This window comes from Strix uralensis, chromosome 9, assembly GCF_047716275.1.
Source record: "Strix uralensis isolate ZFMK-TIS-50842 chromosome 9, bStrUra1, whole genome shotgun sequence".
Taxonomy (NCBI): domain Eukaryota; kingdom Metazoa; phylum Chordata; class Aves; order Strigiformes; family Strigidae; genus Strix; species Strix uralensis.
In genome coordinates this window covers 30,418,456-30,443,776 of record NC_133980.1, presented here as the reverse complement: position 1 = coordinate 30,443,776, position 25,321 = coordinate 30,418,456, and the positions used below count along the sequence as shown (strand labels likewise).

At 55.5% G+C, this 25,321-nt stretch overlaps 2 protein-coding genes across 28 annotated transcripts in view; both read right to left on the bottom strand.

The window, feature by feature from the left end:
* Positions 1 to 585: 585 nt before the first annotated feature.
* On the bottom strand, positions 586 to 13,447 carry ILKAP (ILK associated serine/threonine phosphatase). 2 transcript variants are annotated; one of them, XM_074878146.1, is made up of 13 exons: positions 13,326 to 13,433; positions 12,502 to 12,567; positions 12,052 to 12,108; positions 10,883 to 11,002; positions 9,862 to 9,988; positions 8,740 to 8,846; positions 8,167 to 8,260; positions 6,213 to 6,300; positions 4,784 to 4,905; positions 2,928 to 3,047; positions 1,260 to 1,341; positions 900 to 1,048; positions 586 to 764 (listed from the first exon to the last, which is right to left on the bottom strand). In XM_074878146.1, the coding sequence occupies exons 1-12, from the start codon at positions 13,369 to 13,371 to the stop codon at positions 908 to 910; spliced, it is 1,170 nt and encodes a 389-aa protein (XP_074734247.1). In that variant the 5' UTR covers positions 13,372 to 13,433; the 3' UTR covers positions 586 to 764; positions 900 to 907. The 2 variants fall into 2 exon arrangements, with proteins under 2 accessions (XP_074734247.1, XP_074734248.1); XM_074878147.1 differs by having other exon boundaries at positions 586 to 1,048; positions 13,326 to 13,447.
* A 1,110-nt stretch (positions 13,448 to 14,557) lies between these two features.
* KIF1A (kinesin family member 1A) overlaps positions 14,558 to 25,321 on the bottom strand; it is a 41,901-nt gene continuing 31,137 nt past the window's right edge. For 6 of the 26 annotated variants that reach the window (XM_074878118.1, XM_074878132.1, XM_074878126.1 and 3 more), the window contains 13 exons: positions 24,061 to 24,087; positions 22,315 to 22,338; positions 20,795 to 20,909; positions 20,421 to 20,554; positions 20,231 to 20,292; positions 19,973 to 20,118; positions 19,487 to 19,699; positions 19,254 to 19,331; positions 18,831 to 18,955; positions 18,546 to 18,689; positions 18,237 to 18,429; positions 18,043 to 18,164; positions 14,558 to 17,516 (listed from right to left, as the gene is read on the bottom strand). In XM_074878118.1, coding sequence (XP_074734219.1) covers positions 17,474 to 17,516; positions 18,043 to 18,164; positions 18,237 to 18,429; positions 18,546 to 18,689; positions 18,831 to 18,955; positions 19,254 to 19,331; positions 19,487 to 19,699; positions 19,973 to 20,118; positions 20,231 to 20,292; positions 20,421 to 20,554; positions 20,795 to 20,909; positions 22,315 to 22,338; positions 24,061 to 24,087 — 1,426 coding nt within the window. In that variant the 3' untranslated portion in view covers positions 14,558 to 17,473. The remainder of the gene's footprint in view (positions 17,517 to 18,042; positions 18,165 to 18,236; positions 18,430 to 18,545; positions 18,690 to 18,830; positions 18,956 to 19,253; positions 19,332 to 19,486; positions 19,700 to 19,972; positions 20,119 to 20,230; positions 20,293 to 20,420; positions 20,555 to 20,794; positions 20,910 to 22,314; positions 22,339 to 24,060; positions 24,088 to 25,321) is intronic. The other 20 variants (XM_074878125.1, XM_074878136.1, XM_074878129.1 and 17 more) reach the window with 7 other exon arrangements.

Here is a 25,321-nt window from a genome sequence, read left to right as displayed (position 1 = left end):
GTAGCCCAATCTGTTTAGCTTTCACGCTGTCATTTGGTCTTAAGCCAGTTTTTCTCTGGAAAACATCACACCATCTCTCTGCAGCAACAGCTGGTAGAGGAATGGAGATGGGATGAGATACCAGACACTTAATAGCAACAAGTACCCAAAACCCGAGATGCCCGCTCCTCAGATAGCACACAGGCAAGCACAGAGCCTGCCCTTATCTCAGCTGACTGGCGGGTACATTCACTGAAAACACTTTCCCAATAAACATCAGGAGCAAACTCCAGCCACTTTTGCCATATCAACAACCAGGATAGAGCCCCAATGTTTTCTGCAAGCAGAGGGAAGGCGCGCTGCTGCTCTGCAAGCAGTGTTTGTATCACTCAGCTGCGTGCAACCTCACAACTCGGCTTCCGAACCAAAAGCTTTCCTTCCCAGCACTGAGAGGGCAGCCCACAGCGCACCCCGAGCCTGTGGCCTGGGGTACTGCACAGCCCGTCCAGTACAGCCCCACTGGGGGTGCCCACTGAGCCCTAAGAGCTCAGAACCCTCCCAGGGCCTCATACAAAGCTCAAAGAAACGAACAGCAGAACTGCACCGTTTGGAACAGCTGGCAGAGTTCGTGCCCACAGATGCCTGCTCTTGCTAGCACCTCTGCCAAATGGATTTATTTGGTTTGCCAAGACATTCACGGGGCGTTGACAGGACAAGAGATTTCCACATAGGCTGATCCACTGTGGCAGCCACTTAGAAAACACTGCTAGCCAAGTGACCTAAAACTATTAGAAAAAAAACCAACTTTATTTACACTGAAGAGCATCAGCAGGACCCTCCTTCCCCCGGCCACACATGCACGCACACAGACTCCTCCCTTCCCTTCCATCTGCCGCAAGCTGGGGATCCTGCTGCCGCACCTCATCTCTCAGTGCTCTATCCGGACCACCATGACCGTGACGTTGTCCGCCGACCCTCGCTGTACTGCCTTGTTGGCCAGTCTGTTACACGCAGCTTCGTATCTAGCATCTGCTTCTAGCTTCCCTTCTCTCATCTGGATGTTCTTATCCTGTTGGGATGAGGAAAGACGAGATGCTGATTGCTCCCCAGCAAAGCACGTAGGTGCAAGCACATGGTAATCTCCAAGGATGAGGAAGCAAAACAAATAAGGACAACCTCAGGGAGGATACCCTGGCTGAAATGCATTTCTGCAAGTCAGAGTCATTTCACTTTGTGCCCCTGCGCTGACAAACCCAGCCCCCACGCTGCTTTCTCCTCACCTCCAGGCAGGACACAACGAAGTTCACAGCTTCTTCTGGTGTAAAGACTTTAAAGAGGCCATCACACGCTATCAGAATGAACCTGGAAATCAAGCAGAGACAGGTTACAAGGCTGAATCTTTGGCTCCCCAGCTACAGCAAAATCCCTCCAAGCTATTTTAGGAACACCCATGCTCCAATCCAAAGGGAAGATGCCTTAAAGCTCATCTGAAGCTTTAGACTGGCTCTTAGGAAGGATTTCTTTGCAGAAGGGGTTGTTGGGCGTTGGAATGGGCTGCCCAGGGCAGGGGGGGAGTCCCCATCCCTGGAGGGGTTGAAGAGTCGGGTTGACCCAGCGCTGAGGGATCTGGTGGAGTTGGGAACGGTCAGGGTGAGGTTCATGGTTGGACTGGAGGAGCTTCAAGGGCTTTTCCAACCGAGCTGATTCTGTGAAAATCCCTCCAGAACCTACCATTCATGGAGCTGAGGCAATTCAAAGTACAGGCCAAAGAGCCAGGCAATCAATGCAACACCCAGCTCAGGACATGCTGGCAGTCCTACTGACTCTGCACTGCTAGGCAAGACCATATACCATGCCCTGCTGGAAAGGTCCATTATTTCTCTAGGAACTGCCTCTTTCCTTTGAGTCCTTTTCATTCACATATTTTCCCTGTGAAGTAGCTAATGCAAGGAAATAGAGAAACACAGCCAACTCAATACTTTATGTGCATCCCTTTAAATACTTTACACTTCCACGCTCCTGAGGTATGCAATAACTTAATTTAAATAGAAATATTCAAAAGGAAAGTGAGCAGCTTAACCCTGCAATCGGAATACTCTGCCACAAGGTACTGCCACAGGCTGCAGAAGGTTGAGGCGATACAAAGCCCAAGGCAAGGAGAGCTGCCTCCTAGCTCCCCACCAGAGGATGGGGGGGAACAGCCTGCTGTGCACTCCCTGCCTGCACAGGAGATTGTGTTAACCAGAAGCCCTAACCAGAGTCACTGGACAAGGAAAACTAAAACCATCCCATAGAGGTGGCCAGCCTGCCAAAGCAGCATGTCTCTGAAGACATCGCTTCAGAGCCTGATGCTCAGAATATCTTTAGAAATATGTTAGTGGATCACTTGATATGGAACTCTAATCCCAGAAAAAGCAGCAGTACTGGGTTACATTCTCACCTCAAAGAGCCTGCAAGGCTATACTGACATGAAAGCTCACAGCAATTTGTCATTGCCAATCATATGCTAGAAAAGTATCACAAATCTTCAAACATCAGAACCGAATGCAATGATATTTGCGGGTACCATGGCTAGAAACAACTCTTGGACAGGAGGAGGATCCAAGAATTCAAGCCTTAACCAACTACTTGAAGACTGGTGTGTGAACTTACCCAGAGCATAAAAGAAGTCTAAGGCTCACGTATGTGTTATCACTGCTGCAAGGCCAGTTTCTCCAACAGGAGCCTTCACAGTATTTTGGCAGAGTGAGGCAGCAGCATTATCTCACCATACCGATAACGAACAGGAGCAGAGAGACATCAGCTGTAAAAGCATCCTCTAATTCTGGGTGATCAGTCTGAAGTGCCTTGGCCCTAGCAGCAGGACATATGCAGTCGTGCAGCTCGTGCTACTTCTGCTGAGCAGAGCTAGGATGCAGCCACCCCCCTCGTGCGCGGGCACGTTTTACCTGTCGTTGTGCGTGAGTTGGCAGCGTTTGATATCTGGCACAGAGATAACACCACAGCGTTTGTACTGGCCATCCCCGATGGAGCGGGAAACCTCCAGCACTCCCAGGACTCTTCCATCCCTGCACAAGGGAAGAAAATATTAAGAGCCCTCCCCACACACGCATACCTCACTGCACTGCCTGACAGGGACACTCTTCACGGTGCATTCAGCTGCCTCGTACAAATCCTTACCCACTTCCCCAGCAAGCTCAAATCTTCCTTTGAAGTGTCCTTCCCTTTCTGCATGTTTGTGTGAAGCTTCAGAAAACAAGAGAATTCAAGGCTATTTTCTGTCTCCCTGCCCTAACTCAAGTCCTGCTTAGCCCAGCAAGCCAGGGAAGTAAGAGTTATATGCTGAGCTGAACTCCTGGAGGTGGAGGGTTGAATTCACAGATTAATTTTTGGCAAAGTACCAAGCAAACTACATTTCAATAGAAGCACAGAGTGGCAGCAGGCAAGACCAGGTCTGAGCCAGCAGACCCTCCTGTGCTCTGCCTATCAGGACACCAACCCCTACAGACTGGCTCAGCTGGGGGCAGTTCCGAGGAGTGAGAACCATGGCAGTTTCTCCTGATCACTTGGTCTTTAATAACAACCGATCGCAGCAACCAGTTCTGTGAAACCTGAGTTAGAATCCTCGTTAGGAAGCACTTCCATTTGCTAAACTTTTGTAATTAACTGAGTGCTGCCCCAACAGAAGCAGCTTCCCACACTCCACCTTTCCAACAGTCAAGCATCTTCTCCCCCAAAAGACTCCTCTGTGCACTCTGGAAAGACAAAAGCTCATTCATCTTGTAGCCCAACCAGCCCCACTCGAGATAAAAGCAAGAAGTGATGCACGTCACAGAGAAGAGATCTGATGCTCACACACTTTGTGACTTATCTCTTGGGTCCAAAATACTGAACTACAAGCAGTGGGAGAGGCTCGCAGGCAGCCGGGGAGATGTCTCCCCAGTTCTGAAAAGAGCTAACAGACACTGGCCCATCTCTTTCCTGTGTGCAAAGATAGATCAGTGCTAAGCATACGAAGCAGCATGTGCTCTCCAGAGATAAGGGGAACAAGGCCCTCCAGACATGGCAGCGTGACAGAACTGAGCCTACCCCTCCCCACTCCAGGGGGCATTCTGCCTCCGCAGGCACTACAATACTTCACCTGCACCGAGTCCTCTCTTGTGAGGATGCCATTAAATCAAGAAACAGCCTTCAAAGGGAGAGAACCTAGCCAGGAAAATCAGACACAGCTGCTGTGTTTAGCACCAGCTGCCCAAGCAGCCATGCACACCTACATGCACAGGAACATTAAGATAATCCTGCTCTGGCTTCAAAAACCTCCCTCCTACTGCAGACCCCATCAGCTAACCCCCAGGGGAGCAACACCAACTGACATCGAGGGCTTCTCGTGCCCTCTCAAACCATCTCCCCTCTTACAGGACAGGGAGAAGTGATGCTGCAAGCAAGGAAGTGAGTTCTGTTCAATGCCACAGTGTGCAGCAAGTGATAACTTCTTAAACAATCAAGTCCAGCTCTGCAGGTCAAGCTTAAGCATGTCCAGGCTTTCATGCGGGTTCCTGTCTTTGCAGCACAGCACCCTGCTGCCACTGTAAGCCCCTGGGAAACCAGCCCCCATCAACCAACTCAAGCCACTGAATCCTTCAGACACCTCAGGCACCACTGTGCCACCCACAGGCAGCAACAGATTCTCTCCAGGCTCTCACTAGCATAAGCACTGGGCTCAGGAAACTCCAGAAACTCAGTGCTCAGGCCCAAAGCTGGGCCAGGGTTTAGATTTGCTCACTCACACCCTTTAGGCACTTACCTGACATTTCCCCCAGCTTTCTGTATCCGCATTCGTTCCTCATATTGGGTGGGGTTGTGCTCCTTACTGAGGCTTAAGGCTGTGTGTTTCTCACTCTCTTCATTATAACGACACAGAATCGCCTGTGCTGACAGAAGACCCTCGTGAGTAAACAAGAACAAAACTGCACCCGGAACTTCTTGAGAGAGCGCTGCAAGTTGCAGTGAATGGGGCTACATCTTGCTGGCGACTGGTCACCAGCAGCGTGCCTCAGGGCCCAGTCCTGGGGCCAGTGCTGTTCAGTGTTTTTATCAGTGATCTGGGTGCAGGAGTTGAATGCTCCGTCAGCAGTTTTGCTCACGATACCAACTGGGAGGTGCTGTTGACTCTCTGGAGGGACAAGAGGCCTTGCAGAGGGATCTAGACAGGCCGGAGCATCGGGCAATCAATGGTGTGAAATTTAACACGTCCACATGCTGGATTCTGCGCCTGGGACAGAGTGACACTGGGCACAAGGATAAAACGGGAGAGGAGCTGGAGAGCAGCCCTGCAGAGGGGGTCTGGGGGTGCTGGTCAGCAGGAGCCAGCAGCGTGCCCTGGCCCCCAGAGCACAAACCGCCTCCCAGGGTGCGTCCGGCACAGCACGGCCACCGGCCAGGAGAGGGGATGGTCCCGCTCGGGTCAGCGCCGGTGCGGCCTCTCCTCGAGCGCTGGGGGCAGCGCTGGGCCCCACCGTTTCAGGAGGATGTGAAGGTCCTTGGATGCACCCAGAGGAGGGCAACCGAGCTGGTGAAGGGCTGGAAGGCCTGTCCTCTGCGGAGTGGCTGAGGACTCTGGGTCTGCCTAGTCTGGGGAAAAGGAGGCTGAGGGGTGACCTCATGGCTCTGCAGCTTCCTGAGGAGGGGACGTGGAGAGGGAGGTGCTGAGCTCTTCCTCCCTGGCATCCAGGGACAGGATGTGTAGGAATGGCTCAAAGCTGCGCCAGGGGAGGTTCAGACTGGGCATTAGGAAGCATTTCTTTACTGAGAGGGTGGTCAAACACTGCAACAGGCTTCCTAGAGAGGTGGTCAGTGCCCCAGGCCTGTCAGTGTTTAAGAGGCATTTGAACTCCGCCCTTAGTAATATGCTTTAGTTTTTGGTCTGCCCTGAAGCAGTCAGGCAGTTGGACTAGATGATCGTTGATAGGTCCCTTTCAACAGAAATATTCTGTTCTGCTCCAGATACTGTGAGATATTTAGCACCACCAAGAGAGAACTATCACACACAGTTGTTTTACACCATGGGAGACACCACAGAAGTACGCTGCACCCACCCAAAACAAGATGCTTTGTAGGAACAATGGGGAGCTCATGGCAACTGGGACATCCCACACAAACACCTTGCCCTTCAGGGCAAACAAAGCTCTTGGAGGAATTGAGACACCAGCAGTGGGCTTCTCCATTCTGCTTACCCGGCTGTCCCCAAGGTTGGCTATGTAGAGAATATTGTCGACAGCTAGGACACAAGTAGCTGTGGAGCCATCCTTCCACGCTGGCTTCCTGAAGGAAATAAAAGTGAGATTACTAAGGGGGGAAAACAATGTTTAAGAAATTAGTCAGAGTGCTCCCAGGGACTCAGGGAAGTGTCATGTGCCAACACACAGCAGTCAACTGGCACAAACCCCCAGCAGCTGCCTGCAAGCAGCCAGGGAAACTGTTGGTAGTAAATAGCAAGCTGGAGAAGGACAGAGGAGCTGCACCGCCTTCTAAATGCACGGCCAGTGCCCAACTGGTACAAATACTGCCAGTCACGCTCCCCACACCAACCCTTCCTCACACTCAGCTTCCAGGAAAGCTCAGATGTGTCTGGAACAGGCTCAGCCCCAGTGACTGTGCGGAAGCTATAGCATCATGAGCAAACAAGCACCCCAAACCGCTCCTCAGGAAGCTCGCTCTTCGCAGCGAAAGGAAGGCGTAGCCAGGACTGCAGCAGCTGCCTTCCTCTTGCTTTCATTTTCTGTCCTTTTTTCACAGTACCCCTGCCCACCCGCCTCAGTGCCCACCACCCCACCTCAGCAGCAACACCACTTGTTCAGTCACTCTCCTGATATTTCACTTGCTGTAGTTAAGCTTGTATCTCGAGAGCTCTAGGTAAAACGAGAAGCCTTTCTTAGATTACAGCTGCCAGACTAATCCTCCCCACAACGAAGCCTGGCTACAATACCACTCTACTGAAAGTAGCTCCGAGACTGATTTTCAGACATATTTCACCCAGCTTTTCCTAACTTTGAAGGTGCAGCTGAATGAAGATCACTCATGTTGTCATCAATACAGCTATCGCTAGCAATCCTTTGTAGCACCTTTGTCATAAGCCATGTTTCTGACCACATGGAGACTGGCTTGGGAATGACACTGCTGTGACAGACTGAAGGGAGCTGCTTCTTTTTGCCTGGTCAAACTTGTTGATCTGATTCGGCTTAAGAGACTGATCCAGTCTGCAGTTTACTTAAAATTGAAAGTTTGCAGGGAATCTCAGAATCAGATGCATCAAGTCTCTCCATCTGTGTTAGAGGTGTCACGATGAAATCAAAGACCACCCCAAACAAATGTGTAAAGGACTGGTAACAAAATAACTGTATTTTAAATGCAATCTACATCTTCTCTAGTCCATACAGTTGGTGTGTCAGTTCAGCAGAGACTGAGAGAAGGTATGGGTGCTTACACTCAAAGCCCAGCTGGGAGGCAGGCTGGCATTTATCCCACAGAAAGCAGCTGCTGTGCTTTTCAGCTTTGTTTTAAAAGAATGTTAGAAACCAGCTTAAGATGAGGGACATTCTTCATCAACATCTGTTTTCAAAAGAGGTGAAGAAAGCAAGATTTAAACTTCCATTGGGAGAGCTAAGTCTTTCAACACCAGGCATTAAAAAAGACCTCTAAGATGTGCCCCCGCCTGGCAAGCACACACTCACCAGGAGGAACGCAGCTCTAAAGCAAGCTGTGCACAGCAGCCTGCAGAGTGCTGTGCTACAGACACATCCTGCCACACTCTGCTGCTGTCAACACAGACCCCATCCCAGGCAGGGTGGGTAAGTCACTTCAGCAACATGGTCAGTCTTTAAAAAGAAGGCAAACAAGATGTCCTGGTAAGGACAGAGGTGCATTCTTGATCATGTTTTGGTTCCTTCCTTTACCACAAACATATATTTTAGTCGAAGAGGTCCTAGAGACAGCTTACTGCAGAGTAAGACCAGAACATGCTGTGCTCCAGCAGGCGCTCAGCTGGCAGTTACAGCCTGGCACACCAAAGCTGCGTGGGGTTTCGCCAAAGCATAGGCACAACTCAAGGTTTCTTCTGCCCTGCTCAGAACTAAGGCCTGTGAGATGCAAGCTAAGAAATACAAATCCATGGGAAACGTTTACACTTACTGGCTAGATGCCTGCTTTAGAAACTCTTCATCTGTGTGTTTGAAGGTGTCCAAAAGGCATCTCTTCACAGTTTTCTCCACACTGACCACCTCACCTGTCAGACAGGGAAAAGAGCAACTAATCTCCAGCTAAAAAAAAAAAAGTATCTGACCTATCCCAATCCCTCCCTTCACTCATCCAACATTCAATCAAGCAGCGCATCTCTCAGACCCTTTGCAGAGCAGCTAGGGCACATCCTGGGCTCACGCTACCAAAAATCTGCCTGGCAGCATGCGTGGAGAATTTATGACATACCCCTCTCCCCTACAGCCATATTTTCATGCTTGAAGCGGCACTGCCAAAACTGGCAACTCACACTTGCTTAGCAGTTCACAACTGGCTACTTGTACCCTTTTGCCAAAAAGGCATCCAGCCCTCTTCCCTGGGAGACAGTGCAGTCTCGCAAGCCCACTGGGAATAGCGGATGGGAACCGTAGAACTATGCCCAAACAAATCAGTTTCCCTATCCACTGCCATAATGTCAAGGCAGAAAAGGTGATGGTTGTCTTACAGCCCTTATTCCACTCCTCTCACCTTTAGGAAATTTCTTAATCAGGTTTTGGTGCAGATTCTGTGCTGCAAATTTTGAGGCTCGGACTCCCCCGTGGCCATCAAAAACAGCGAAGTACGAGACACGTGTGCTGTGAGGGAACAAAGAGTAGCAGAAAGGGGCTAAGAAAGGCCATTACCCAGAGGGTGGGATTGAGTGCATTCATCTCCATAACACCCTGCCCTTTGTCAGCCAGACTGAGTAAATACTGCACGCCAAGCCACAAAGGCAGCAAGTGTCTGAGCTCACACATTCAAGCATTTACATGGTTTATGTGTGCAGCAGTGAGCTGAGAACTTCCTTGTAATTTTCCACTCCTCAAGAAAATGAAGGGCAGAAAAGAGTTTATAGACCACAACTTGGCATAAAAACAGCTAAACTTTTCACCTCAAGGGCACTGCAACTCCCCAGCACTACACAGACATCAGTCCAACCAATCCAACAGTTCTTTCCATGCCTAAACTTCTTGGAACCATGCTACACACAAGAAAAACTCAGACCCCTCAGCACACAAAGCTCTCAGGACAATATTAGTTCAGAAGCTAAATCCAGTATCAGGATGATGCTCAAGAGCCTTTAAATACACGCACTCCCCCTACACACACTTATATGTGTTACTTTGCTAGGAGATTTAAACTTTTCAAATGAGAGAGTTCTGACATCTGTTTTCTCTTCGAGCATTCTCCGTTGCCACAGTTAAGAGTTTTACACACTGTAAAATCCCCAAGGCAAAGACCAGTTACTTATAATTAAACTGAGGGTCTCTAAACATCCATGTACATTTGGGTAACAGAGTCTCAATATCCAGAGTTATTGGGCAATCACAATCCTTGTGAGGTCAGTGACTGAACCCCCCGAGCATCACTCAAAGGGAGATATTTGTATATCATAGTCCTGTGATTTGCCCAGGAACTCAGCCAATGATTCAACCCAGGTCTCCCAATAACAAGCCCAAACCACACACCACAACGCAGGCGTAGTCAAGAGCATCAGCTGCTCAAAGAAAAAAGGATCATATCACAGGCTTAGCTGAAGCACGCTGGAGCTCCTTCACCCCTGGATGGCTGCCATTCACAGCTTTATTCTGGCAGTTGGGGATCACTTACATTTGGGAAGGCAGAGGCTGGCATTCCTCGGTGATATCGTTTAAGATGACATGTGCATCCTGCATGTCTTCTCTTTCACCTTTCCTCTCCGCCACGTAACCCTTCAATCCAAGAATGCCCACTGACCCTAAAGGGGAACAAAGCAGACACATGCACACAAATCAAACTCCTCCATCTCCTCAGCTCAGGCTAAAAACCAGTAAATCAGCAACCACTTTTCAGCTTTTTGAACCCTATCCTGGCACTGCATCAAAAGATGGCCCTCATCCTGCAATGAAACACCTGGCAGCTTGTGCTGAACAGGATAGATTTATTTTGTAATATGGGTTTTTAAGTGCCCCCAAGGTCAGCAGCTATAAAAGCCATTTCGCCCCCACTCTGGCAGGCAGCTGTAGCCAAGCAGGACTGCTGGGCAGCAGACAGGGCTCCTACCAAACAGGGGCAGAGGGGCAGGGGAAGCACGTGGCATTGAACCTGCAAATTAAACAAAGCACAGCCTTAAAGAGGGTGCTCCGGACAGGACATCAGGGTCTGCCGTTTCCAGAACACATCCTTGCCTTTGTATCCCTGAACACGTTCCCAAAGCTGCAACATAACGCACAGGCACCTGCGCTAAAGTCCTGTATGTAACAGCAAATCCCTTTCTCGCTGGCTTTCTTAGCTGCCACCCAGTGGAGAGATCTGTGGATGTGGCACAAGAAACTGGTGCAGCTCTAGCTTTCTAGAGGTTTCTCAGCCAATCCTCCTCTTGGCAGCACAGGAACTTATCCTGCAAATGCCGAGGTGCTTGCTGCTCAGCTTCTGCCACCTCAGCAGGGCTGATAAGTAGGCCCAGGTGAAGGAGGCAGAGAGTGCCAGGGAGCTTGAGGGGCTTCCACAGGCCACCATAGCAGTTTGTTCCCTACGAAAGGCTGAAAATGCAAGTGGACTGAAGAACCAAAGCTCAGCTTTGGTCTGGACTTACTCAGCCCAATGTCAAAAGTACAAATTGAGTACATTTGTTTTCAAGTTGTCTGAAAACCTTTACAAACTTTCTTTTCCACAAGTTCTTCCCTGCCATTCTTCTCTTCCTCCTCCAAGGACTTTCTCTTCTCCCCTTTCCCGTGGCTCCCTGCTGAGACCTGCTCAGTAGCACTGAAGGCTGAAAGAAAACAAAAATGCAGACAGCTGAAGCCCTTCAGCTCTCTTTTACTTGCATAAATTCAGAGCAAGTCCTTTTAAACCAAAGTACCCTCCAGGAGCGCAGGCTTGCACACTCACACAGTATTAAGTGGCCAGAGTTATTACTGAACAAGACATACTAACTGACCACAAACATGCACAACACAGCTTCACTCAGCATTTACAACCCGTGGCACACATCGCTGTGTAACTCAGCGAGCGCCAACTTGGTCACTTTACGTTGTGTGACCCTACCTCAGGCACTACGGTTGTGTTTGGCTAGCAGTTTACTGACTCTCTGCACCAACCCAGAGTTTGTTTCTTAGCTATCGGCCTTTTTTGCAGTTAACTGGTCAGGAAGTTAACGTTTCAGGTTGGAACACTTCTGAGTTTTTTTATTACTATTATTTGTGTCTATAAATGCAGAGAAGTACATTTTATTACTCTGAATTTGTTAGGGGTTTCAGAGGACAGATTAAAAATTAAAATTAGCAAGCAAAATATGATTCCCATGACATCAGAACCCTAGCTTTTCCCTTCTGGAGATTTATTCCTGTACAGTATAGTGAATTACCTCACCTCCTCCCAGGTGCTAGCAAACACTTGGCTGCACGCAGAAAGCCTTGCCAGACCAACAGTCTGGTTTTGAAGACATTTACAGCTAGGAACAAGAAGGCAGCCTGTGCCCACAGCAGAAAAGCAACAGAAGCCAGGGCAGTGGCAGCACCAGGCCACCACTGCCCTCGCTCTTTGTGAGCACACCTGTACTTTCACTCCCAACGCAGGGAGCTGTCAGGCACAGGTGACATGGGTCCCCAAAAGACATCTGAGGGATATACTTCTGGGAACAGACCTAAAGTCAGAACCTCAATTTAAACAATTGGGGTACAAACAGGTCGCCACGACCAGTGTCAGCCAACTCAGGCACCAGGTTAACTTGCTGCGGGTCCAACACAACAGGCTACATCAACAGGCTTTCCTGAGAAGGGCAGGTCAGCAGAGGCTTGGTGAGCTGACCCGGCTCCTTACCTGTGTCACTGCTGCTGGCTGGCGGAAGATCATCAAAGAGCAAAGAGCCTCCTTTTGCTGGAGCACAAGAAAAATGCAATAAGAACTAAACACTTTCATCTCTTGGAGGGAATAATGCCCCTTCCCGAGGTGCAAAAATTATGAAATGCCAGTTTACCAAAGCGAGCCAATTTTCAACTTCTGTTACTGGATGGTGGGGGCAAACTCAGGCCTTACATATGTTCCAGAGAATACTTATATGGAATTGATTATGGGTGGAACACCTGTAACATTCTGGTTATCCAAAAAAAACCACAAGAGGAAAGCAGTTGCTCTGCACACCAGTGGTGATAACACAACTGTCTTTATCCTGCCTAACAAAGAAAAGGGTTTACACAAGTTCCATCTCGAGAGATGCTGATGCAGAAAACACAGGAAGCCAAACTAATGGCAGGAATGGAACAACCATACCTGAATCAGCACTGCTGGCTGGTGGGAGATCGTCAAAGAGCAGAGGTCCTTTCTGGGCTTCCTTCCCTGTAAGACACCAGGGCAGAGTCAGGACCCGTTACAGGCACTCAGGGGTTGGTTTCTGGAAGGACTACCCCCCAGGTGAGCACAGGTCGGGTAACCGAGGAGAGCCTTGGCTACCTTTTTTCCATCTTTAATTTAGGCAGCTCCTGCCTGTGGATAATGTGAACTTTTATCTTGAAAACAGCTTTTTAAAATTTTTTTTTTTGTTGTTAGCAATCGACTCATCTTGCAATAACATTCTTCAGCATCCAGATCAAGATGTTATAGGATGGGAGGGGCGCAGAAAGCACCAAATTATTTCAGGTAACACCATTACAGCTCTCCACAGACCCACGACCTGCAGCAGCACAGACGGGAGAGGCTCCAGCATAGCCTAAACCGCATGGGGAACACTCTGCACCTGAACGAGTCCCAGGGAAAAAAGAAACCATAAGAAAAACCCCAAACCCTGTAATTTCTCCAGCAATTTTTAAGCCACCACCTCACACACCGCCCTCCCGTCCCCCCCACCCCTCAGGCGCTGGGAGCCCTCAGCTGCTACCGCCGCCCCGGCGCGCTCCCTACAGCGGCGGGCCAGCAGGGCGCGGAGCCGGGGCTGCCCCGGAGCGGCTCGCTGCTCACGGCCGCGCTCAAGCAGGCCCCGCGGGGCCTCGCGGCCTGTCAGGCCGTGCTTGGGTGAGGCCCCGCCCCGGAGCCGCGCCAGGGCAGCGCGCAGGAGGACAGCGGCTATGCAGACGCCCAAGGGGTCACGGCCCCCTCACCCGCCGCCGAGGAGCCGGGCTCCGGGAGGTCCCCGAACAGATCCATCCCGCCGCCGCGCCGGCAGCGCCGCCGCCGAGCCCCGCTTCCTCCTGCCCGGGCGCCGCCCCGCCCTCCGGGGCTGCCAATCTCCCCGGAAGGCCAATCAGCGGCCGCAGACGGGCCGGAAGTAGCTGTGTGGCCCGTCGGTGGCGGGGCGGGAGCGGAAGCGGAAGGCAGCTGCGAGGCGCCTGTCAATCTCCCTGGCGGAAGGCGGGGCGCCCCGTCAAGCACCCCCGCCCGGCGGCAGCGCGGCGCCTTCTCCGCCAATCGGAAGGCGGGGCCGCCCTGCCAATCAGCGCGTTGCCTCGCGCCCTGCGCCGCCGGGCCGACCAATCCCGCGGCGGGGGGGGCGGGCCACAGCACCGCCCGCCTGTGCTCCCCAAGCGCTGTGGGGGCGTGCTGGGGGCTGGCGGGGCCTCGGCAGGGCCGACCCGGCGGGGCCCTCCGCGGCACAGCCCCGGGGGGCTCAGAGAGCGAATTTGTGACTGAACTGGGATGCAGGAAGGTTTTGCTTGTGTTTGTTGCCCAGTGACTCCTCAGCTGTGTTCCCTCGGCCTCTTTGTCTAGACAAAAGTAAAACACTCCCCATATAAGTCCCTGGCAGCGGCCTCCGGTGGGCACTTGGGCAAACTGAGATCGGGGGAACGCGGACAAAAGGACCAGAGATACCACCCAGGGAGGGTGATCTTGCCGATTTAGGAAGGAGGAACCTGGACTTTACTTCACAGGCAGGCTCTGGAAAGAGGGTCACTAGCGAACACTGTGAAGAAGACTGCTTACTTCTTCCCTCAACCACCGAAGCCCCTCACCCTATTTCCACTATGCATGCCTGCACTATTGTACTGGGTCTGGCCACACAACTATGTAACCACCACAACTATGTAAATGAATTCCAGGAACTCATTATCATGAGACAGCCCTTCCCAGGAAATCTAATGAATATGTATGATTTGTGTGTGTGTAACTGATGTCCCTTGCTGGTTCTTGGGAGCCCTTATGGTGGAGAATCCCCAGGGCGACCCCAGCGCTGCAGGTAAAGAATTCCTGCTGAATGGTTGTATTGGATTCTGCCTGTTGAGTGAATTTCTTTGTTTCACTCCTCGCCCGCAGCTCCAGGCCACTGTGCTGCCGGCCTGGAGGCGCCCAACCTGCCCACCCGCCCCAGGAAGGAGAGCTCGGTGGCGTGGGGGTGTTTGCGTTAAATACCACATTTATTTCAGAACCAAACAAGCCTCACGTGCGCGCGGACGGCCGGGACCCGAGGCACCAAACCCCAGGCACAGGGCAGGGAGGGCCTGGGGGTGCTGCCACGCAGGCAGGAACCAGAGGGCATGAAGGGCGGCCTCCCTCCTCTGCAGGCCCCCAGCCTGCCTGCTGGTGCTCGCCTGCCCTCCACACTACCGTGCCCCTGTGAAATTTCCCTTCTGACGGAGCTTACGGTCGTGCATAAGTATCGGGTTTGCGTTCCTCATCCCGGGGGAGGCTGTGGTGGTAGAGGGGACAGGCGGACAGGGGCCTGACCAGGGGGGGAACACATGGTGCTGGCGAGAGTGGAGCCAGTAAGTCGGCAAGGGTAGCCCACGAGCCGGGGACATCCCGCAGGGATGCTGCAGGCGTCCAGTGAGCAGCCCTGAGTGCGGCGGCCCCCAGCCAAGCCGTCTGCTCTGCAGGTTTGCTGGCCTCAGGCACGCTTCGGCTCCGGCTGGAGGATGCCCATCCCACGGCCACCCCTCACCTGCAGCACAGGCATCACTGCCCAGCCGTGGCTGGTGAACCCATGTCTGGTCCCTGGCAGACACGGGTCCTGTCTCTGCCAGAAGCTGCCCTGGAAGAGCCCCCCCTCTCCCCTGAGGCACCCAGCGTTTCCACCCCTAGCCCCTTACATTGAAATTTGGGATGGTACTAAGTCCTTGCCCAGGGCACGGGAGCTGGGATGCCACAGCCCAGGCCTCTGCTTCACCCCAGCCACAGCTCTGCCCATCCGTGCCCCCGGGCAGGCACCTCTTCCTTCATAAACGGCATGAGTTGGCCTCCAGGTCTCTAAAATGCATCACAGCAGGAAAAATAACCCAGTTTGATGGTGAAGCTTGCCCTGGATGGGCAAGCTGCCACCTGCCCAGGGAGCAGAGCCGGGAGGAGGAACCCTGCCACAGCTTCAGGCTGAAGCGACGGGGTGAGATGCCCAAGGAGCTGTAGCAAGGCGGGGCAGAACTGTCAGAGGCTCAGGAAGGATCCTAGAAACCCTTCTGTGACCTGCAATCCAAGCTCAACAGCACCTGACGTACAGCAAGGGGAACCCTGTAAGCCTCTGCCCACCTGCCATGTCCCTACCTGTCTGTGCCCCCCACGACATGAGCGTAACGAGAAGACGGCACCACATCCGACACACACACACACACCCACACACACACACCACAGACAGCGCGGGGAGGTGCGGCAGAGCCAAGGCGCAGCCGTGCTGTGCGAGGGAAGGTCAGCCATGAAGGCGTGACAGCGAAGCTGGGGGAGTGCCCGGGAGATGCACGGAGGAAGATGCTCGCCTTCCTGCCCGGAGCTGTGCCAGTTGCCGCCGGCCACTCGGGAAGCCCTGAACAAAAGCATCCCCCCATGGGTGAGAGACGGAAGAAGGAGAGGGAGAGCTGCTGCTGGGGGAGGTGGGAAGCAGTGATGGCTGGAGAAGGTCTTTTTGGTGAAACCACCTCTGCCATGGGAAGCCCCCTGGATTAACGTGCCAATGGAGGCAGGGTGGGAAGGAGGTGGGTGCCTGCTTCTGCAGCAAGGGATGAGAAGTGAGAAAACACCAGCTACAACAGTAAAAAGAAGTCCCATCTCCACCCTGACATCCCCACGCCAGCCTCTCCCTTGCCACTCCAACCTGCTTCAAGCCTGTCACCCTGCTGGGATGAGAAGGGATGTGACAGCCCTTTTGGGAAAGGGCAATGAGGATCCTGCGGATTGGGGTGGTCATTCCTAGCCCTGGCTGCTGGGGAACTCTCCCATCTGGCTTTGGAAGCAGCCACCTGAACCTCCACACTTCCCGCAGGGATGCGACCCTTGACATTCTGCCCTAAGATGGGGGGAAATCCGTTTGTACAATTCCTCAGGGCTCCCAGGACGGGATAGTAGAGCTGGCCCACACGCTTTTGGGGGGGAAGGGACAGCCCCGCACGAGGTGACAGGCAGAGCCGTCCCCAGAGCCCTCCTTTTCCCTCCAGCAGGACCAAGCTCTGAAGAGAGGTGACCCATCCGTGTGGATGTGGGTGCCCTGGCCAGCCAAGACGGTGGGCTCCCCTCTCCCAGAGGTAGATGAAGCAGGTAGGAATTGCCTCCTTTGGGAAGACACGGTGGGCTGTCCAGCCACCACTCAGGGGAGAAGTAGTTTAAGCTGCAGGGGGAGCAAAGCAGAGGGTTGGGGAAGGGTGGGGAGCAAGGGTGAGAGCTCCGCTGCTGCTGGGTACATGCCAAGGATGTCCCGGGGAAGGCAGCTCCGGGACCCCAGCCCACCACCAAGGCTCTCCCCTGCCTGGGGGAGGCATTGTCTGAGGGCCAGGACCCAACTTATGGGATTTTTGTGACGTAAATAGAAATAAATACTTTATAAATATCATCTTAAACTACCAACACCTGATCTTACCCTGCCGTCTTTTGCAGAAACATCAATAAACTAGGAAATCCCCATACCTAAACTACCACTTTCCCTTCACGTGGAGGCAATTCCTCCTGCTATCCCACCTCCGAGCTTTACCGCACTCCCACCTCTGTAGATCAAAGACCAGCTTTTAGCCAAAACCGCCCTCCTCGCTCCCTCCCCTCTGACAGGGACCTTTCTGGAGCGTTACAGATGGTGTGACATGAAGGTCACCCATTGGGGGACAGGCAGAAGATGGCACACACACAAGAAATCCTGCCCAGGCAGGTCCAGGCTTTTGCAGCTACGAACGGAAGTGAGTTTCCCCCGTGAAGGTGTGAATCGAGACAGATCCCTCCATGGAGCAAACAGCTGGGGCAGCAGATGGTGTGAGATCAGACGTTAACATGGGAATCTTGAGACAGAATCAGCTATCTTGATCCTGTTGGCAGATGAATGAGGCGGAGGGTGTTTTACAGGTTAGATTCTCATCTGGGCTGTTCTCCTTCTGGACAGCTTGGATCTGATTTGGAGAACAAGGGAAAAAAGGTGTCAGAGATGTGTCCAAGGAGAGGTGTGGTCCCCCAGGTTCAGAATCCAGCCAGAGCTGGAGGGACACGGGATTAATGTCTCTAGCCAGAGCACACGAATTTCTGTGCATTTACTCCTATTCCCCTAGTCCTGCCACTTGAGATGGCCTCAAGAACTTTGTGAGATTCTCTCAAGAACAGCGAAGGGTTAGTGTCCTGCCGGCAGGCATAGATTTTGTTTTGAACTCAGCACACCACCACCTCTGTACCAGCCAGGATCTGACCCTAGATTGAAGCATTTAAGTGGGAAGGAGCTGAAATCAAGATAAATGTGGTCCGAGTTTTGCTGGCAGAGAGCCCGTCCAGGCACAGCTCTGCACGGGAGGTGCTGCCCATGCCTGGCTGGGGGGCTGCAGCAGGGAGGGCACTGGGAGCAGGGCAGGGAGTATGCTCGGCTGCCTGCAGACCCCCCACCGACAGCTTCCCTGCACCCCCTCTTCCCCCAGCTGTCCCCAATACCTTATGGACCCAGCCAGGAGGGGGTTGAAGGCGTAGAGCCAGTCGTGCATGTCCTTGTCACTGCTTGCCTGCAGCAGGATGCCCCGGTGCTCCGTGCACACCGCAAACGTGTTTGGGGTCTGCTGGGGGAGAGACAGGGCTGAGTCCCTCACCCAAGGTGGTGCACAGAATGGGACTGGCTCCTGGCACCCTACCTTAAGCATGGCCTGCTGGTCCTCGCTGTACTCCACCTGGGCCTTGGAGAGGTTGAGAATGGCCCTCTCGACCGCGTCCTTGTCCGAGTTGTAGATGTAGACGTACGGGCGCCGGACCACCACAAAGCGTTTCACCCACCCATTGGTGTGGGGCTCCAGGAAGTGCAAGTAGCCCTTTTTGGAGACGATGGGGCTGCAGAAGGGACCGAGGTCAGGGCGGGACACAGATCACGAGGAGGTGGCAATGGTAGGGCGTGGTCCCCCCAGCCCCAAGGCCCTCCCCTCGATGCCTGCCCCAGCCATTCCAACCTGACACGGATCTCCTGGATGTCAGGCACCAGCAAACGCTGGGGCTCCTTCTCCTCCTCAGGCCGGCAGGCTGGGGACTTCTTCTGCTCTCCTACCACAGGCTCCAGTTCAGGGCTTTCCGCCCTGGAGGAGACCTGGGGGGGTCTGGGGAGGGAGGAGAAACCGGCATGTAGGAAGAGTTGACAGCTGGGGAACACCCATCGACCAGGACTATGTCCCAGTGGTACAGCTGCCCTGCTTGGGGGATGCTGGGGTGTCACCCGAACCTCCCGGCCACCTTCTTACCTGACCTCCATGGCATTGTAGCGTCCTTCCACCAGCGACGGGCAGGTTGAGGAGGGGGTGAGAGTGGTGACCCCAAGAGCTGGCATGGAGGGATCTCTCATCAGGGTCACAGACATTTCAGACAGCTGTGGAGGAGTGGAGGTGTGGACTGAAGTTTCTGCCCAAAGCCAGGCACAGGCAAAGGACCAGGCGCCTGCTCATACAGGGAGAGGCCAGACCTCTGGCCAGCAGGGTTCTCTCCTGGCACAGTCCCAAGAACCACCAGCTCCAGGAACACCAGGGCGAGCGGAAGGAGCAGGGACCACTTGCACCATGGCGCGCATCCGGCCCCCACCCAGCCAGCCCCCACCCAGCCAGCCCCCACTGGCCCCGCATCCCGCCCGGCCCCCGCCAGCCCGGCAGAGCCCAGGGCAGCAGCGGTACCTTGCTCTCACTGGCGCTAATGCAGACATGGCTGTGGCTGTACTCCCTGTTGAAGGTGTGCGTGAGCAGGCGCAAGCACTGTGGAGAGAGGAGGACGCTGGGGCGGGAGGCACCTTCCTCCACCCTCCTCCTCCTGCTCCCCTTGGGCTTTGTCCTGCCACAACCCCCCGCCACCCCGTGGGAGCCCCTTCCCATCTTCATCCCCACGAGCTGGGGATACTGCAGGATGGTACCTTCACGGCCAGCTCCTTCTGCCTCTCGCTGGGGGTTTCAGGGGGAGAGGTGTGGCCCTCAGGGGCCCCGTCGACAGAGAGCGGGGAGGAGACGCAGGAGGTGCTTCGGGACTCGGAGTCCTCACTGGAGCAGGGGGACAGGGTCTCCAGGCCCAGGCGCTGGGTCATCTCCAGCTTCTCGCGCAGGAGTAGGTAGTGCCTTGTCTTCTCCACCTGGGCACAGGCAGCCAGGCTCAGGGGTGGCCCCTTCCCCCAGGAATCCTTTCGGGGACCTCACTTCCCAGGCCCCATTAACCCCGTCTGCTCATCAGCTTTGGGTCTGCAGTGATGCCCAGGAGAGCACCGGCAGCACAGCCCCACTCCTGCCTCCTCCCGCACCCAGGAGGGCTGAGACCCCCGGGGTGGGGAATCCCACCGACCCCGGCAGGACAAGGGGCCACGCTGCAAATTGCACAGCCTCGGCCTGTTTCTAGCCCAGACTCTTACTTCTTGCAGGAGACTGAGTTTCTCCAGCTCCCACTGATGGTCAAGGATGAGGCTGTCGCTGCGGGGCCGCCAGCCAGCCAGGTTCTCCTCTCCCCGCACGTAGGCTACGGAGGTGTCCAGCACGCGCCGGCGCCGTCTCTGCATGCCTGCGGGGACAGATGCGTGGCTGGGGGGGACAGATGCACAGCCCCGACCCCAGACACCATGCCGTGCCTCCCAGCCTCACGGTGAACACCCAGGCAGAGGCGCGGCACCCACCTGGGCTGCCAGCATCAGCCACGCGGCAGAGGCTGAGCTCATAGACTCCTGTCACGCGGTTGCTGTGAGCAAAGGGAGACAAGGTATTATCAGCTCTGCCCCATCCCCACACCCCCACTGATGCCCCAGGAGGGCTCCAGTCCCCGCATGATGGCTCTGCTCCCCCAGAAAGGCAGGAGCATCCCAGTACCTCTCGGAAGCTCGCAGGCTGCCGCTGCCGAAAAGGTTGCGGATGGAGCGGGAGGCAGGAAGCTTGGCGTCCCGGGAGTAGAAAACCATGCAGAAGTCTTTGGTGATGACGGCGGGCTGAGTGCAGTTCTCCATCTGCAGCAGGGCAGGGGGGGAGGCGTCAAGGGGGGCTGTGGCTTGGCAGCCCAGTGGATCTCTCCCACCCCCGGTGCCCAGCAGTTCCCACTCCTGGGGTCCCACAGGGTCCCCAAGCACGAGGTTGAATCCTGCACCCCATTAGCATCAGCGCCAGCTAAGGAGGGCTTCACACCCCCCAACAGTGGGGGAAATACCAGACTTTGTTGGCATTATAATGGCCCCAACTAAGCTCCTTGCCTCAATGTAGGCAGAAAGGGTGATGTAGATTTTCTCCCGGTATGGGGTGACACGGTTGAGCAGCAGCGAGTTGTGCATGGAGCTATCCCACGCTGTCTCAAACTGGTAGAAAGTCCTGCCGAAAAAAAATAGCGGAACCGGTAAAACAACCCCCCCAGACCCCCAGGCAAGCGAGCAAGGAGATGCCATTGTCCCCCCCTGCAGCGCTGCAGCAGGCCTGCCAAGGACACACAGACATGCACACGCGGCAGGGACAGATGGGGACAGCCACTCCATAGGACGCAGGCTCAACACAAAGGGGGACAAGGCGTGGTGGGAAGGGGACATGGCACCCTCAAAACGGCCGACAGACTGGGGTTTTGGAGAGGAGGGACCGTGAGAGGAGTTGGGGCTCAGCTGGGGTGCAGGCAAGGCAGGGCAGGCTGGGAAAGCAAAGGAGGGCAAAAGAGGGTGCATGCCCCACCCCCCGTGCTCAGAGTGGGGGGCTGCCCCCCCCAGCACACCCAGGCCAGGTCCCCACCATCCAGCCCAGGGCACACAGCACCTCCCAGCCCCCGTCAGGAGCGGCTGTCACTGTTCAGGTGACAACAGCCAGAAGGGAAAGGAAGGAGGATGCTCAGCACTGGGGGTTGCTGCCCGCCTGCCCCTGGGAGAGCAGCCCCCCGCCAGCTAGGTCCTCTTCCCCAGGCCTGCCCCTGTCTGCCAGCCCTGAGCCCCAGCGGGACCTGGGGACCAGGATTTGGTGGCTGGCCCCTGTCGAGCTGTCTCCCCTGGCTCCTGCTCTGCCCTGATTGCCAGCCCCATTCCCACCAGGTTTCCTCACTCCCCTCGCTGTGTTTTCCAGGGCTCCCATGCTGGGAGAAGGAGTGGGGGACACCCAGCCCCACTCACCCAGTGCCTATGGGGTGCTGTAAGGATGGCGCAGCTGCCCGGAGCAAGAGTGGCCTTCGGGTCAAGCAACTGAGGCAGGGGGAAGCGGGAGGCAGCTCCGGTTTGAGAGCATGGAGGATCCCCTTTCACCCCCTGCCCTGCTCCTGGGCTCCCTCCTGGGCCAGCCTTGGGGTTATGGGACACCCACTCCCCAAAGCCACCCAGAGCTGCCGCAGCCCCAGATCCTGCCTGAGCATCCTCAGGCAGTCGTGGCTGAGCGATGTCTCAACAAGGACACTTCAGAACGTCCCCGAAGCAGCATCCAGGTAGCTGAGGGGCTCCTTTAACAAGAGCCGGGGCAGTCGGAAGGAGCGGGGAGAGGCTCTCGGCTGTGATTGCCCCCGCATTGGAAGAAGAGGGAGAGCGACGCTTTCAGAAGGTGTATAAAACACATTAAAAAAACCCACATGAGACAGAGCCAAGTCAAAGGATCACTTTGCAGACACGGGTCACTTGAGAAGAGACTGCTCCCCAGGGAGGAGAAGAGGAGCCTCAGGGTAGTGGGGGAAGAGCAAAAAGCAAAGGGAGGAGGCAAAGGAGAAAGAGAGAAAAGCAGGAGGGACCAGACCGAGCAGGTGCACGCGAAATACCTAGTGTCATTTCCAAACGAAATGCTATAAGTGGAAGGCGACCCAAGGACAAACACACACACGTACACACACAGAAAAACGAAAGGTCAGAAAGCATCGTTCATACGGGGGTGGCGCAGGAGTCGGGCCATGAGAAAGGGGGCCCCTCCCGAGGGGACTCGTCCCATATAAGCACCTCTGGCTAGAGGAACTCCTGCCTAGCTGGACCCCGAATTAGAGCCCAGAAGGAGCTTGGCAAGGGCAGCAGAGGTTTACCTGCTTGGGTGAACACCCTCTGCCTCCCACCTTTCTCACAGTCCAGCAGCTGGGAAGTGAGCACGTTTGCTCTGCATCCCCTGAACTCTGCCCTCACTGCCATCCCAGGGCAAGGAGCTCCTGCCCAGCGCAGCCCCCCAGGGAAGGTGCCTGTCGGGAGCAGGGACCAGCTCTCCCACCACCACCTACACAGTGGGAGATAATTTCTTGGCCCATCCCCAGGTCCACAGGGAGAGCATCACTATGCCGAGAGCCCATGGGCAATGCCAGCGCGAGTCCATGTCTCCTGCAGCAGAGGGCTGGATCCACACCAGATCCGTCCACCTGCACCCCGGGTGCCACTGGAGGGACAGCTCTGCTCTCGGGCACCTCTGAGCAGAGCTGGCTGTAGAGAGGGCAACCTCCTGGGCACACAGCTGCAGAGCCCACTGGGAGACTCAGGGGACCCCATCCTCTGTCTCCCAGATCACAGAATCATTCAGGTTGGAAAAGACCCTTGGGATCATCGAGTCCAACCCTCAGCCCTACTCTACAAAGTTCTCCCCTACCCCACATCCCCCCACTGCTCATCCAAACGGCCCTTAAACACCCCCAGGGATGGTGACTCCACCCCCTCCCTGGGCAGCCTATTCCACTCTCTGACCACTCTTTCTGGGAAACATTTTTTCCTCATGTCCAGTCTGAACCTCCCCTGTTGCAGTTTAAAGCCGTTCCCTCTTGTTCATCAGAGATGCATCCCCCTCTTCTGCCACGGGCCATGGTGGTGGGATTCCCCCTCCTCCAGGGCCTTTGTGACGCGCTGGTCTAGGGGCTGGTGAGAGCACCCGGGTTGGGCGGCTCTCACCCACGCGTGGCATGCCAGGCTCACCCTGTGGTCCCTGCTGAACATCCCCCATCTCCAAACAGCTGCTCCCCCCCTTACACAGGGGTATTCACAGTCTGTGCCCCGTACGGGTACGCACATCCACCATCACACCTGTGTACAGACGCACACAGCCCGTATGCCGCACCTACGCCCGCGGGTCGATCGTGTTATCATCGCCAGGTGCCTGGGTGAGGGCTGGAGGCACCCCAAAGCCCCCGCCGCAGTCCGCACCAGCCCTGCGGCTACTCCAAGTGGCACTGGGGGCTGAGCTGGGGCTGGGGCAGGAGGCGATGAGGGGGCGGCACGCTTGGCCCCAGATGCCAGAGAGATGGGAGAGCAGCGAAGTCAAAAAGCAAGAAGAAAACCCAAATCAGGCGATGGGGACGCAGGCGTGCGAGGGGGAGCGGCAGCCAGCGAGAGCGCGGCCCAAACAAACAGCGAAAGGGGCCGAGTGAGCGAGAGGTGCCAGGGTGGGAGGGAGGAGGGGTGGGTTGTGTGGAGGGATGGGGGGCTGGTTGTCCAAGTGCTGCCTCCAGTGGAAGTGAGCCCACCGAGGCAAGGGGGGAGAAAGAAAGAAGAGAGAGAGGAAGGGGGGTGGAAAAAAAACCAATGGAAACAAATAATACCTAGGCATATCCGAATCAAGAAACTGCCTGCGAAAACACAAAACAATCACATGGTTAGTGTGGGCTTGGATGGGCAGCAGCAGCGGAGAGAAGCGAGGGGGGACCCTTGGCGCTGCCCCCTGCACCTCCTCCCTGGGCACTCAACGCAGGGATGGATGGGTGCCAGGGAGGGAGCTGTACCGCTCCCCCGGTCTCCTCCTGAGCAGCTCCGGGGGACTGGGGAGGCTGGGGAGGGGAGCCAGGGCTGCTCTGGGCGATGGAGGCTGTGTGGCGTAAGGCAGCGAAGCAGGGAGTACAAGCAGCTGGGGAGGAGGATGTAGTGGGCCCTAGCACTGCCCACTGCCCTCCCTCTGCCCGTCCTTGCAGGCTGCTGGAGCCGGAGCATGCAGGATGAAGCGGGGAGGGGGTTGCAGCGAGGGCTTCTTGGCATCCCACGGGAAGCCAGCTGCCCCCTCCTCCCCCTGCCCAGCCCTGGGCATGCTTGACAGGATGGACACAGGACGGATACGGTGTGCACGCCAGCCCACGGCCCCAGATCGGGGCTGGCCCTGAGGCACAGACCCTCTGAGCGTGCAGGTGAGGCAGGCTCTTGCAAAAGCCAAGCCCCTCACCTCCCTGCTTCTCTCCAGACCCCAAGCCTCCCCCCAGCCCGAGCTATGTCCTATTGACCTGCAGGACCTGTGGGGGGGAAGGCAGAAGCAGGAGGCACATCCCCCCTGCCAGGCTCCACTAGAGATGCTGAAGATCTGATCTGGCTGCACCCGGGACCATCCAGCCATATCAGGAGCCGACATACAACAGCACAGCCCCAGGAGCCACCCAGCTCCCAGCAGCCCAGCAAAAAGCACTACAGCTCTGCCAGGCCAAGCACTCCTTGCCCAACTGTCCCTGCCTGGCCTTGCTCTGTTGTCCCCATGGCTGTGCCAAAATCTCCTGGTCCGACACTCGCACGAACACCCGACCCTGTGATTCAGCTCTGCCGCCCGGGTACTGCGTGCCTGTCGCTCCATTGTGCCCTGGGAGTGCTGCAGGCCAGCATCTCCCATCCAGACCCCCGTCATCCCCACCAAAAACACCCTGCCTTGGGTGACCCCGAAGAAAACGAGGGGAAAAGCGGTCCCCACTCCCCATCAGGATGCTCCTACACCAGCAAGTGCCACGCGCACAGCCCAGGACCGGTGCGACTGCTCCTGGCGCTGCCAACGACTGTCCCCGTCTTGTCACGGCTGCCCACACACACACATTCTGGCCAGAGACTCTC

Excerpts from the sequence above, each read along its gene's own strand:
- ILKAP (XM_074878147.1), bottom strand. The coding sequence starts at position 13,371 with ATGGATCTGTTCGGGGACCTCCCGGAGCCCGGCTCCTCGGCGGCGG. Across the intron at positions 6,301-8,166 it reads CTAAAGCAGGCATCTAGCCA|GAAGCCAGCGTGGAAGGATG; the intron begins GTAAGTGTAAAC and ends TATTTCCTTCAG. Across the intron at positions 3,048-4,783 it reads AAAGCTGGGGGAAATGTCAG|GGATGGAAGAGTCCTGGGAG; the intron begins GTAAGTGCCTAA and ends TCCCTTGTGCAG.